This window comes from Podarcis vaucheri (genome assembly GCF_965113315.1).
Source record: "Podarcis vaucheri genome assembly, chromosome: 4".
Classification (NCBI taxonomy): Eukaryota; Metazoa; Chordata; class Lepidosauria; order Squamata; family Lacertidae; genus Podarcis; species Podarcis vaucheri.
In genome coordinates this window covers 25,014,863-25,029,169 of record NC_138762.1, presented here as the reverse complement: position 1 = coordinate 25,029,169, position 14,307 = coordinate 25,014,863, and the positions used below count along the sequence as shown (strand labels likewise).

Here is a 14,307-nt window from a genome sequence, read left to right as displayed (position 1 = left end):
GCTGTTCTGGCTTCTGGGATTCAGAATATATTTTTTTCTTGTTTTCCTCCTCCAAATACTAGGTGCGCCTTATGGTCTGGTGCGTCTTATAGAGCAAAAAATACGGTATATGCTTTCTGTAAAAGAAGCATTTGCATAAGTGCACATTTGTCTATAGCATACAACCCCAGAATTAAAAATGATGTGCTACATAATGTGAAATACAGAATGTGATAATGGGAGGAACAAGAGGAACTTCTTGAGGGTGGACCGGCCAAGGGAGGGCCAAGTTGGAGCTTTGTAATAAACTATGTGGTTTTCACAACTATTTTTCTTTGCTTGCAGGCTTCTGTCCTCATAGAGTTTATGATTCAAAACGGAAGCAGGATTTTTGGGGATGAAATTAATTACATCTTTGCAGCCATGATGCCCCAAAATGAGAACCAAGAAGATAGTTCAGGTAAAAGAAACTTTTTTTAAAAAGTAAAGTGGAGAGAGAGTGAGAGTGATCATCTAGCATTTTGACTTGGACTCCATAGGAAGCCTGTTTGGCATCTTCTCCATAGTGGTTGTAATACGTACTCCAGGTCACAGTATGGTGCAGGGAAATGGGCAATGTGTGGTCTGGATGCAAGGCTCCTGGGATCAAATCTCATAAAGCTGAATGAGCAGCCTGCAGCAAGTCTACTCTCCTCTGCCTCTGTTCTGAACCATCACAGGATGGATGTGAGAAGGACCAAATTTAGATTAAGAATATTAAGATTAAGAATATTAAGAATATTAGATTAAGAAATACGTTGCCTGCTGCAAAATAGTGGATAAAATTCTGCTTATGTTTTAATTAAGCGATGTTGCTTTTGATGGAGTGAGTGACACCTGAGGGTGTGCTGACACCTATTTCATCCTCTTGCAGATCTCTCTTCTGTTCGTCTGCATGACTCCTCATCCGACAGTTTGGAAAATGAATTGAATGACTGCGCAAACCTCAATAAAAAAGAGGAGGGGAGCAAAGAGGTGGTGTCCCTGAGTGACATAGATTTGGACCTACTGGAAGCAGAGGATCCCCAAATCCGCTGCACCTCGTCAGGAGAGCACTCTGAAAGTGAGTCTGGGTATTCATCAACACCCATTTCTGATGCTCTCGAACCGCCTTCTCCCACCACCTCCACTTAAGTTGAATATTTGCTCAAGGGTGAGCTTATCATCCCTGGGCACTTTCCCTTCAGGGTCTTCAAGGGGAAACTTTGAAGGGGAAGCGCCCAGGGATGATAAGCTCACCCTTGAATAAATAAGTGGCGGTGGTGGGAGAAGGCGGTTCGATTCATCTCTCTTTTCACTGCTATGGCTTTCTGGATCGTCTTTGCCCACATCAATCCCCATAACCCCATGACCTTCCACAAATCTTCTGCCAAGTTGCCAACCAAATCTCAGCCAGTGCCCATTTCTGCAGGCTTCCGCCACAAATCTCCATCAAGAGAGCACTCTGGTGCAATCTACAGAGGCATCAGCGTGCTCTCCTGATGGAGATTTGTGGCGGATTTGGCGGGGGGGTGTCCTCTGCTTCCGGCGGGTCCAAATCAGTGTCACTCAGGGTCAACATGGAGTCCCTACTCCTGTTCTCTTGATCTCGTTTTTAAGATGCATCGGAGTGCTCTCCTGATGGAGATTAGTGGCGGATTTGGGGGGGGGGGGTCATTGATGGAAACTTAAATGAAACTCCTCCTGAGTTAAGGAAACCCACTAGTCACAGAGCTGGGATGAGAAATACAAGGAACTCTGATCTTTTCACTGCTATGGCAAATATTCAATGTAAGTGGAGGTGGTAAAATGCACAATCAAGAGGAAAGGAGAAGTCATTTTCTTCGGCAAAAAAAGGACACACCCAGACTCGCTCTCAGAGTGTTCTCCTGATGAGGTGCAGCAGATTTGGGGGTCCTCTGCTTCCGCAATATGACACCATGGCAGTCCAAGAGTCATAAAGTCAAAATCCCACAGACATGTCCACACTTTCTTGGGGATCCACCTTGGATCAGAGGTTGGCTCTTTCCCTGGCCTGCGTGAAGAGAGTCTGGAGTGGCCTCCTCACAAAAACCCCGCTCGTCTCCACCCCAGCTGTGGCTAAAAAGCAGAGCCTCCACCATGGATCGAGAAAAAGAACTGTCCCGTTAAAATAACCTTGGAGTCAGAAGTGTATCCTTTGGATGCCAGGAGAGTAGTTCTGAGGGAGCTGGGCAGCTCAGCAGCCTTTCCTTTAGACACTTATCCTTGACTCTTGATTTTAAGGCAGAGTTTTGGTCATTCTGGGCTCCATAGCTATGGTATCGTCTTGCTCTTTCGAAGCTCCAAGGCGTTTGGTCCAATGGAAGTCAAGGATAAGCGTCTCTTCAAAAAAGGGAAAGAGCCTCCAAGCAGGAAGTGTCCAGCTTTTCACGGTGGAGGCTCTGCTTTTTAGCCACATGCTGGGGTGGAGACCAGCAGGGCTTTTGTGAGGAGGCCACTCCAGACTCTTTTCACGCAAGCCAGGGAAAGAGCCAACCCCTGATCCAAGGTGGACCACCAAGAAAGTGTGGAAACATCTCTGGCATTTGGCCTTTATGACTCTTGGATTGCCATGGTGTCACATTGCAGAAGCAGAGGACCCCCCCAAATCCGCCACAAATCTCCATCAAGAGAGCACTCTGATGCATCTACACTCACCTCAGATGGATCAAACCGCCTTCTCTCACCATCTCCATTTATTTTCTGTCAGAAGCTGTACGATGACAGAAGCCCTCAAGCAAAGAAAAATAGTTGTGAAAACCACCTAGTTTATTACAAAGCTCCAACTGGGCCCTCCCTCGGCAGGTCCACCCTCAAGAAGTTCCTCTTGTTCCTCCCATTATAACATTCTATATATCACATCTGCCTTAAGAGAAACTCTTGATTCTACAGCACTTGCAAATAATTATATACGTGCTTGCTATTCAGTTTTTCTCTGATCCGTTCCTGTACATTCTAAACATTTATTTTAAGGCAGTTTCACTCTTAAGGCAGAGTTTCGTTTAAGTTTCCATCAATGATCCATTGACCATCAGTGCTGAAGACAGCACCTGTTCAGCACTTCGATTAAGGGAGGAAGGCTGCCTTTTAGGGGAAGGGGGAAATGAAGAGCTTTCTTCCTCTTCCCCTTCCTTGCTTTGCTCAGCCAAAAGCTCCAAGGCGTATGGCCCACTCTGAAAATGAGTCTCTGTTCTCCACGTCAGGCTATGCATCTACACCCATCTCTGATGGATCGAACTGCCTTCTCTCACCACCTCTACTTATTTGCTCAAGGGTGAGTTTATTATCCCTGGGCACCTCCCCTTCAGGGTCTTCAATGAGCTCTCAACACCATCTCTCTGTTCCCTGCTATGGCTTTCTGGATCATCTTTGCCCACATCAGTCCCCATAACCCCAAGACCTTCCACAAATCTTCCACAACAAATCAAGTTGCCAAGCAAATCTCAGCCAGTGTCCATTTCTGTGGGCTTCCGCCATAAATCTCCATCACGACAGCACTCTGATGAATCTACACCCATCTCAGATGGATTGAAGACCCCCCGCTCTCTTTTCACTGCTATGGCAAATATTCAGTGTAAGTGGAGGTGGTAAAATGCACAATCAAGAGGAAAGAAGAAGTAATTTTCTTCATCAAAAAAAAGGGACATTTTTAATTGAAGCATAAATCCTGCCCTCCTATAACTTACAACTCCCACGTTTTGTGTGCATCTCCTTATTGTGTTTAATTTGGATATTACATTTTTCTTTCCCTTGTGAATTGTATTTAGGATTGTATAATATATATTGATAAAACTTTGCTATTGTATATGTTCTGAAATAAATGTGTATTTTTGTACTTGCAAAAAACGCTGCTAACTTTTTGGGTGGTTCGGGCTCTGGTGGTGATGTGTATCCATTGAGTAGTGTATTTTGAAATAAATATAACATTTTTGCCATAAAGCTGCTGGGATGAAAACTGCTGGGCAAATGGCATTCTTCTTGGTGACTTTTCATGTTTATCTCTTCAAAGAATGAGACGTTCCTTTGAAAATAGAGAGCACAATTCATAAATAATTTTCTCCTTTGCAGTCCTCATAGAAATAAATTGCAGTCACGCAAGAGTCCCCACACCTTTGCTGGATATTCCTGAAGATGACTTGGAAGTTATCCATGTAATATTGGAAGTTATATTGAGGGTGATCCATGTCCGGTCATCCTCTGGTTCAGTGATTATGATGAGGAGGTTGGGACATCCATCTTCAATTGCTGTTATAAAGAGTTCTGGGTTTAAACAATCTGCTCCTCTCCTCTTCTCTTGGGGTAGCTTGGAGCAATTTGCAATATAATGACACCTGTAGATGAATTAACATATATAAAAACTGTTAAAAACAATTGCAAATAAAAACAGTGTGGTTTTTTAAAAAAGACAAAACAAAACTAAATATAAACAGTTTAGTTATTTATTTTATACATTTTTATTGATTTGTTAACATATCAGTTCCAATAGTCATATAACATAACTTTCATCTTATACAATGTTTTAGACTTCCATCAACACCTCTGATGATTTTTTGTTCTTTATCACTTATTCTGTATTTCTTAATTTCTCTATTACTCTTAATTATCATTAACTAATAGTTCATCTCATAGTCTTTCATGCAATATTTCAAACAGTCCACCTTACAAAACTTCTTGCAAACCTACTAGCGTAATCTGTTCGTCACAATTACTTTTCAGATAATTCATATATTTACTCCAGTCTTCTAAGAATCTCTGGTCCCACAGGTTTCGAATCCTTCCTGTTAATTTATCTAATTCTGCATAGTCCATCAATTTCACCCTCCATTCTACTTTCGTCGGTAGTAAATATAAACAGTTTAAAAGAGCAACACATGCATAAAATCAACTCAGATCCAGAACTGATAGCAACTGGGATAAAGATTTTTGAATGCTTGTTGGAAAATGAACACCTTCAGCAGGGGCCAAAGAGCCAATGGAGAAGACGCCCGTTTAATGTGCAATGGGAGGGAGTCCCCAAGAGTAGGTGCCACCACCCTAAAGGCCCAATTTTGAAAAGGACCCCTTGAAGCTGGGATAGCTCAGGCAGTAGAGCATGAGACACTTAATCTCCATGTTGTGGGTTTGAGCCCCATGTTGGGCAAAAGATTCCTGTATTGCAGGGGATTGGACTAGGTGATCCTTGTGGTCCCTTCCAACTCCATGATTCTATTATAGTGTGTTATTTGCAGGATGCTCTCTCCTGCAGAACACAGCAATCAGTATGTAGGGGATGGTGCAGTTACAAGGTATTTATCGCACTTGGCTCACAAGTTACGTTACCATTCATGTATCCATAACTGAAAGTCTAAAATTGGTTTGTGGACATGTGAACTCAGTCCCCATCTATCTTTTCAGATTGCAAAACAGTGGCTCCTTCTCATTCCCTCGCTGCTCCCTCTGGTACAATTGCTTCTCATTTCTGTTACCCCTCTTCACCTCTGCCTTCCCTTTTTGTATTACTTAAACCTGCCTGGAATGGTTTAAGTCACTCTGCCATTGTGACAGAACAACAACCAGTGAAACACCTGCCTATCAAAAGCAACAGGCGCCTTCTGGGCTGAGGGTGTGAAATATACTCAGAGTCGCAAAGTGATTTCATGCTCTTTATTCAGCTCATAGTGGTGAGGAGGAATGAATGTCCCCTCACAGTATCTGCTTTATATACACTATTTACACAATGGGCTGCACATGATTGGCTAATTCCGGAATTCTACTGTAAGCCAATCAGGTTGTGGATTCACTTCTATCTGGAGCAGGATTGGGTGGTTCCTGCCAACCAATCATACTGCTGCATTGTTCTAGGACCAATCAGACTGCTTCAGTTTGGATCCTATTCAACTCAGTACATAACACCCCTCCCCTCTAAGTTCCAGTCCTGCCTGGGAGGTCGCATTCATAGTCCTCAAGGTATGCCGGCAGCCTACGTGTGCATTGCGGCCTGGGGTGTTCCCTGGTCCGGGCTCCAGGTTCTGGCTCGTGTTCCAAGGATGCTGGCTGTGATGAGGTTGTTTGGTCTGGTGCAACCGGCTCGCCCAGTCGTGGTTCTGGTTCTGGTGTCCTTTCGGCCTCACGGGTCCTCTCTGTATTTACTGATTCTGCCTCTCCTGCTGGCCCCTCCTGCTCTATGGGCCTCACTGCCCCGCTGTTCCCTTGGGACTCCTCTGACCTGTCCTCCTCCTGGGTTTCTCCCGGGAATTGTCGCCGTATCTGGTCGCAGTGGCGGCACCAGCATTGCCCCCCATCCGTTAGCACCTCGTACGACACTGGGCCAGTGACCCTGGTGACTGTGGTGGGTACCCATGCTGGGCCTGCCCCAAAATTCTTTGCGTACACTGGGTCCTGGGCCTCGAAGGTCCGGGGGTTCCTGCCTTCCCCCACCACTACCTCATCCTGAACTCTATCGGGGTGAAGGCGGTCCAATCTGATTGCAAGGCGCCGACCCATTAGTAGTTCAGCGGGGCTCCGGCCAGTTGTTGAGCTGGGGGTGCTGTGCTGTGCTAGAAGGAATGTGGCAAGGCGGTACTCCCAGTCCCCTTGCATCATGCGGCGAAGGGTGTCCTTGGTGGTCCGCACCATGCGTTCTGCTTGGCCATTGGTGGCAGGGTGGAACAGTGCCGAACGGATGTGGCGGATGGCGTTCTGTGCTGTGAAGGTTTGGAATTCTGACGTAAATGCAGTCCCGTTGTCTGAGACGAGAGTGTCAGGGAGCCCGTGGGTTGCAAACAGCCTGCGTAGTACCCGGATGGCTGCGGACGTGGAAGTGGACGGTACCAGTGTGACTTCCAGCCATTTGGTGTAGGAGTCCACCACTATGAAGAATGTTTTCCCCTGAAAGGGGCCAGCGAAATCCACATGCAGGCGTGACCATGGTGCTCGGGCGGACTCCCAGGACTGGACTGGGGCCCTTGGGGGATCTGGGCGTGATTCTTGGCAGGCCTGGCAGTGTTTGACCCAGGCCTCTATCTCTCCATCGATCCCCGGCCACCACACATAACTCCTGGCAAGGGCCTTCATTCTTACTACCCCTGGATGTGTCTCGTGTAGGGCTGTGAGGACCCTTTTGCAGAGGGGCTGGGGAACAACGACTGCTTCTCCATAACAGGCACCCCTTGTGGGCCGACAGTTCATGTTTGCGGGTTGTGTAGCCGGCGAATTCTGGCCCGGGGCTGCTGCTGGGCCATCCCCTCCACACCCAGTCCAGGACCCGGGAGATGACCCTATCTTTCTTGGAATGGTGTGCAACTTCTTGTGCCTGAATGGGGCGGTCGGGAAGCAGCTCCAGGCTCATAACCTCTTGTGCAGGTGCTGGGTCAGGGCCTGTTTCCGGCAGTGGTAGCCTGCTGAGGGCGTCCGCATGGCCCATCGCCTTCCCAGGTCGGTGAATCAGTGCATACTGGTAGCTGGCAAGGAAAATTGACCACCTGAGGACGCGAGGAGACAGCACTTGGGGGGTCTGCTTTTCGGGGGCAAACAAGCCAAGCAACGGCTTGTGGCCAGTCACCACGGTGAAGGGCCGCCCGTACAAGAAATCATGGAATTTTTTACTCCCTTCACGATTGCCAGACCCTCCTTGTCAATTTGCGAGTAGTTCCACTCGGTTGCGTTGAGTGTCTGGGAAAAGTACGCCACCGGTACCTCTCTTCCATCCGGGAGTTGGTGCCCCAGGACAGCGCCAATGCCATAGGGTGAGGCGTGGCATGCTAGCACCACCGGCAGCCTCTCGTCGAAGTGTGCCAAGACAGAGTTTGAGACAAGCAAGTCCTTGACTGCCTGGAATGCGGCCTCCTGGCGCTGGCCCCACACCCAAGGGGCCCGCTTGTCCAGGAGTCTGTGTAGGGGCTCCGCTACCGCCGCCTTGTGGGGGAGGAAGGAATGGTAAAAGTTCAATAGTCCCAAGAAGGCCTGAAGTTCAGTCTTGCTCTTGGGCGCTGGGGCATCACAAATGGCCCATACCTTGTCCCCAGTTGGGTGGACCCCTTCTGTGTCCACCATAAATCCCAGAAAGTCCACCTGAGACACTCCTAATAGACATTTTTCCCGCTTCACCTTGAGACCTGCCGTCTGGAAACGGTGCAGAACGGTGCGGAGGCGGTCCTCAAACTCCTCTGGTGTGGGCCCGGCAATCAACACATCATCGAGGAAGGGGGTGACACCAGGAATCCCTTTAAGGAGAGAGTCCATTAGATTCTGGAATATGCCTGGCCACGCTGACCCCGAATTGCAGCCGCTTTACCCTGAACGCTCCTCTGTGCGTCACAATCATCTGTGCCTCTGCTGTGGCCTCATCTACTGGCAGCTGTTGATATGCTTGGGCCAAGTCCAGCTTGCCAAAAATTTTCGACCCAGCCAGGGTGGCAAGGACATGGCTGACCACTGGCACTGGGTATGCGTGGGCCGTGAGGGCCTTGTTTATGGTACATTTGTAGTCTGCGCAGATGCGGACCGAACCATTAGGCTTGACGGGTGTGATGATTGGAGTTTCCCAGGGGGCATTGGGCACCGGCTCCAGCACTCCTTGCTCCACAAGTCGGTCCAATTCCTCGTCTATATGGGGTTTCAAGGCGAACGGGACCCGGCGGGCCTTGAGCCTGACCGGTCGTACTGCGGGGTCAAGCTGTAGCGCAATGGGGGGCCCCGTATACTGTCCCAAATTCCCGTCGAAAACCCCTGGAAATTCCTTGCATATGGCTTCCACGTCCACTTGTAAGCTAGTGTGGTTCACCCCGGTGACAGCTAGCCCCAGTGGTCCAAACCATGCCAATCCCAGTAAGCTAATGTAGGGGCCCTTGACCACAAGCAAGTCCAGTTGCCGCGTCCGCCCTCCGTATTGCACCCTGAAGGTCCCCACCCCCATTGTGGGGACCTTACGTTTCTGGAAGTCCCGGAGGGTGAATGGGGCCGGCCTGAGTTTGGAACCCCCAGTAGGACACAGTTTCCTTAAGGTCTTTGCCGAGATTATAGATAGAGTTGAACCCGTGTCAAGCTCCATGCGGCATGGGGCCCCCTCTATCTGTACCTCTACATAAATTTTCTCTACGTTGGGGTGGGGCAACTGGTATACCTGGCAGTCCGTGAGCTCTGTCGAGTTGCCTTGGTGCGTTGGGCCCCGGGACCTGGGGCTCTTGGGTTGGTCATCTGATGCCTGGTGTCGGGTGGGCCGAGCCCGACACACCCGGGCGATGTGTCCCGATTTTCTGCACTGCCTGCACTCTGCGTTGCGGAAACGGCAGGTCCTCCTCTCGTGACTCTCTCCGCAGCTTGCGCAGTTTCCTCCTTCTCGTTGAGGCAGCTGTGGTCTGTGTGCTGCTTGAGTGCGCTGCTGTACTCGGTGCACCTCCTCCCTGTCGGATCCTGAGTCGTCGGTGAGGTCTTCGTGGTGGACCCTTGGTTGGGATGGCAGGCTCGGCCGTGCCTCTTGCGTCGACCTCTCAGCAGCTTCCATTGCCAGGGCCTCCTCCAGAGCGACCTGGAACGTTAGGTCCTTCTTAGCGTAGAGGCGTCGTTGCAGCTTCTCATCCTTCAGGCCACCGACGAGGCGGTCACGAAGCATGTTCTCCAGCTCTGAGAAGTTGCAGAACCGGGCGGCTTGGCGGAGAGAGGTCACAAACCCAGTTATGGTTTCCCCAGGGGCTTGTCGCTTTGCGTAGAAGGCATTTCGACGAGCCACCACTGAGGGCTGCGGCGAAAAGTGCCCCTTCAGCTGTTCCATTATTGTTTTGTATGGAACAGTAGCGACGTCTTCAGGCGCAAGGAGAGCCCGGGTGATTTCAAACGTCTCCTCTCCGCAGACGCTGAAGAATATCGCCCTCTTCTTGGCGTCGTCTTCGTCGGTGATCCCTTTGGCTTCTAGGAGGAAGGTGAAACGGGAGGCGTACGCTTCCCAGTCTCCAGATGCTGGGTTGAATGGCGAGAAGCTGCTGTTGGCTGCCATTCTGAGTTCCTGGATCCAGCTGAAGCCTGGATACACGGTGCGAGGCAGCGGTGCGGCAGGTGGTGGTGCTGCGGTGCTGTGTGGCAGTCAGCTCAGCGGGATCCCACCTTCGTCGCCAGTGAAATATACTCAGAGTCGCAAAGTGATTTCATGCTCTTTATTCAGCTCATAGTGGTGAGGAGGAATGGATGTCCCCTCACAGTATCTGCTTTATATACACTATTTACACAATGGGCTGCACATGATTGGCTAATTCCGGAATTCTACTGTAAGCCAATCAGGTTGTGGATTCACTTCTATCTGGAGCAGGATTGGGTGGTTCCTGCCAACCAATCATACTGCTGCATTGTTCTAGGACCAATCAGACTGCTGCATTCTGAATCCTATTGTTCTAGGACTAATCAGACTGCTGCAATTTGGATCCTATTGTTCTAGGACCAATCAGACTGCTTCAGTTTGGATCCTATTCAACTCAGTACATAACAGGGTGAAAGGCTGTAATCCTGGCACCAGTTGCTTCATGACCTTTCCTTGAAAATGTGAGGCTTCAGAAACATGGCATGCTAAGATTCTCATCATTTTAGCAAAGACTTCCTGAGCCAGGGGAGGAGAATGTTGTTTGGTGGGCTCAATGCAGCCTACATACCATATGTTTATCTGAGCATATGGAAGAATCCAGAAGGGATGTCTAGTTATCCTTTCTCATTGTAATAGTTTGGGATGGTGTCAAAATTTGTGGTAGGGGGAGCTGAAAAACTCATTCCTGATTTTCTGACAAGATCTACTAAAATGGCTTAAAATTGTTTTGCCCTTTGTCTTCTTTCATGGGTTAAGACTCTGTGTAGGTGGGAAATAGAGCTGACCCATGTGCGAGTAATTAAAAAAAGAAATAGCTGAGTGTTTAGATTCAAAATGTGGGGCTTTGCACACTTTCCAGCAGGACAGAGCCCTTAGCAGAGTTTAAAACACTCTTGGAGTTAAGCAGCAGCATAGTGTGGAATAGAGATTGTTCAGCTCTTTTGCATATCCTGTTTAGTCTGCTTTAAAGCTCTTGCCCCTCTCTCTACCCCTCTAGCAATGAACAGGACACACACTGTTGAAAAGCTTAAAAGCTTTACTTATTAAATCCAAAGGTCAGGTTCATGTGTTATTCCATGCAGCAGCAAGCATAACATAAGAGGATTACTTGTGTGCAACAAGCAGAATGTATTTCAGACATGCAGTCTGAACTTGGACCAACTTCAGACATGTCCGTCTTGGTCGGTTACATGGTGTGGAGAGAGAGTAAGAGAATGGGAATAGAAGCAGCTTCACTTCCTCACAGAGAAGAGGGGGCATGACCCAGCCAAGTCTAGGAACAGAACTCTACAATCTTAACCCCTTCATGCATTAACTGAGCTATCTCAGTGGTATGAAATTGCATCCCAGTTCAATTGCTCTTACATACAACTAGTCCAGGGGGTGGCTCTAGCTATGGTTGGCTTCCTCCTTCTTAAACCCTTGTGTAGAACTGCAGGGAGGGCCAAAGTAGGGCTGGTTTCCTCTGTCTGTCATTGACTCTGGCGCCACCTACTGTTAGCCTCCCTGCATTCCACCCCCATAGCTCTGGGCAACCAGCCTTCACTGTAGGAAAGCAAACTGTGTTTCTTCTGCTGGAAGAAAAGCATTGGTATAAAAAAACCAATAAGAGGGAAGGCTGCATCCCTAGTGCATACTGCCTGAGAAATCTCCACTAAAGTAAGTCCACTTTCATAGTTTCCTCAGGCAGAAATATGGTCTTTGAAATAGCTGGCAGGAAAGTCTGATCTCAAATTGTTGGCATCCATCTGTCTCGAGAGACAATGGAATGTGCCTCTCGGGGTGAAGTCAGACCACTGCATTAGGGGCACTGAAGTGACCTCCCCTGTGTGTATAGAGGTCCTGGGCTGCCCAGACAACAAGACCCCGCTCTCGACCTCAATGATGTGGTCCAAAGGAAAGCAGAGCAATACATTCGGCACCAACTTGGCTTCAGGACTTTCCTGAAGGAGGCATACAAGGTGCTAACCAACCATCTTGGTGACTCCACGCCAGATTTGTGTAGGATTTACTCCTTAGTCTTTCCTTCTCCCGAAGATAGCCCACAAGGCAGCGGATGTTTAGGGTCAGAGTTTTCTTTCTCCTAGATGGGCTACCTTTCCAGGTTGATGAGCCCAAACTGCCCTTCACTTCCCTCCACACCACGTGCCTTCTTGACCAGTGAACCCAGTACTGGTCTCGTCTGCTCAATTGGTCAAAGCCTGTCTTTGCATGCAGGGGAAGTCCCTAACTCAGCCATGGATTTGAGACCCATCAGCTACCTTCACTTCCTTTAAATGGCCAGTTGAAGCCATTCCTGGGGTGAGTCTGCTGTCGTATGCTGACAGCTTCTAGGAGCCACAGGTGAGGTAGAGACCAAAGGTGGACAAACTACCCCAAAAGGAGCACAATGTGTGTCCCCCACCAGAGTTACTACCTCTCCCCCAACAAGAAATTTACATCCCAAGTATGATGTAAATAAATACAGTGCTCATTACTTACAAAATACTTTACATCCCCTGTTTCAAAGTACACTTCCTGTGCATTTATCAACAGCTGCAACAGCAGGCGGGCACCACTGATCATTTTTGATTAAACACAATATTAAGCACTATCACTATAAATGAAATGTGTTGTTTTTATGTAAGGGGAGGGGAGGGGTGGGCAATGATTTACCAGCCATCTGATAATTACATACTTGCAAATGTATATAGCCTTGGTGCAGCATGCTGACAACATGTGAAATGTATTCTGGACTTGCGAAACTGTGATAGATTAAGAGGGGAGGTGGGATATCCATCACCCTCTGGCTGTGATGAAACAGACACAACCAGGCCAAACGCTTTGAAAGGAAAAACGGATTCTCAATACAAAGCCTGAGCAGATTTGGTTACTATTTGAGTGGCAATATTTGCCCGGATTTCTGGCTGCCAGGAGAAACATAACATAAATCCAGGGTCCTGCAGATTAAAGCATTTTGCTGGCAAAACAGAATAGGCCTATTTAAAGTGACGTTACAGCAAAATTATTTGTTTTATTTGTTTTTATTTACTGAATTCCCATGCCGCCCTTCATCCAAAGATCACAACATGAAAACACAAAAATGCACACCATAGTAACAAGCAAAAGCAATAAGCCACACACACGGTCATTGATTGTTTACTTACTCCAAGCCCTGAGAAAGAAGGAATGTTTTTGCTTCGTGGTTAAAGCTGTGTAGTGAAGGTGCCAGGTGAGTCTCCCTAGAAAGAGTAGTCCACAAGCGGGGAGCCACCTCAGAGAAAGCCCATGCTTGTGTTGCCACCATCCAAACTTCTCACACAGGAGGCACATGAAGGAGGACCTCAGATGAAGAGCTCAGAGTCTGGGCTGACCTGTAGAACATCATCTTTGTATATGGTGCTCCAACAAAGTTTACTCTGAATTTGTTTGGCAAGATACCTGATGGTGATGATCAAGTGAAAACCACCTATCACATCATTGGTTGCTATGGGCCACAAGTGAAGAATATCATGATGATGTCATGCTATGAGGTCAGTTCTTCCAGATGTTAAGACTTAATACTGAACATGCAGTTGCAGCCAGACTTTTACTATCACATCTAGTTTTGCCTGTGGTGAATTGTTCCGGCAATGAAATATCTAGCATCAATATTTGTTTTCTTTTATGTTGAATAGGTTAGCTTATATTTTCATAAAGAAATGGTTTTTTCTTTCTTTTGCAAATACAACCAGTGTTAATCTATTTCCCCCCCCCCCCAAGCAAGTATGCCAATGAAAACTTTAGAGATACTTCCCTTCTTATCTTAGTTTGGTAAAAAAGAAGAGAAAAAAGAGTAATATTTTATATTTGCTCATCCTCCCTGCAGCCTCATTCCATATATGAGGAAATAGTAGACAAGAGGGTAAGAGCACTGCCTGAGCACATTGAGGGAATTGGTGTGAAACCCAGCATCAAGTATTCAAAAACTTCACCAGGGTCTCCAGTTTTGACTTCTCCTCTGTAAACCAAGCTCACTGTGGTTAAGTACAAAATATGATCGCGTCAGAATTTAACTCCTGTGGCAACACTGGAATTACAGGAACATTCGGCAGAATGCATTTCATAACAGGTTATTTGACTTGAATCGTAAGTGACAACAGGATCAAGTGAAGGGAAATGTTTTCTGTGTTGAAAACGCGTCTCTTAAATAAGGTCACTGAATGGCTAACTTCTGAACTATTTAAGCTTGGCTACGGCTAGTTGTCCCCTAGAAACAGGTA

At 47.7% G+C, this 14,307-nt stretch overlaps 1 protein-coding gene and 1 long non-coding RNA gene across 6 annotated transcripts in view; one reads left to right on the top strand and one right to left on the bottom strand.

Annotated features, from left to right (window-relative positions):
- ARHGAP20 (Rho GTPase activating protein 20) overlaps positions 1 to 1,232 on the top strand; it is a 79,827-nt gene extending 78,595 nt beyond the window's left edge. For all 4 annotated transcript variants that reach the window (XM_082220413.1, XM_082220415.1, XM_082220414.1 and 1 more), the window contains exons 14-15: positions 325 to 439; positions 893 to 1,232. In XM_082220413.1, coding sequence (XP_082076539.1) covers positions 325 to 439; positions 893 to 1,152 — 375 coding nt within the window. In that variant the 3' untranslated portion in view covers positions 1,153 to 1,232. The remainder of the gene's footprint in view (positions 1 to 324; positions 440 to 892) is intronic.
- Positions 1,233 to 1,337: 105 nt separating this feature from the next.
- LOC309531103 lies at positions 1,338 to 13,535 on the bottom strand. 2 transcript variants are annotated; one of them, XR_014219077.1, is made up of 3 exons: positions 13,213 to 13,535; positions 2,619 to 4,349; positions 1,338 to 1,423 (listed from the first exon to the last, which is right to left on the bottom strand). It is a non-coding gene; the product is annotated as an uncharacterized lncRNA (long non-coding RNA). The 2 variants fall into 2 exon arrangements; XR_014219078.1 differs by lacking the exon at positions 1,338 to 1,423 and having other exon boundaries at positions 2,140 to 4,349.
- Positions 13,536 to 14,307: the final 772 nt, after the last annotated feature.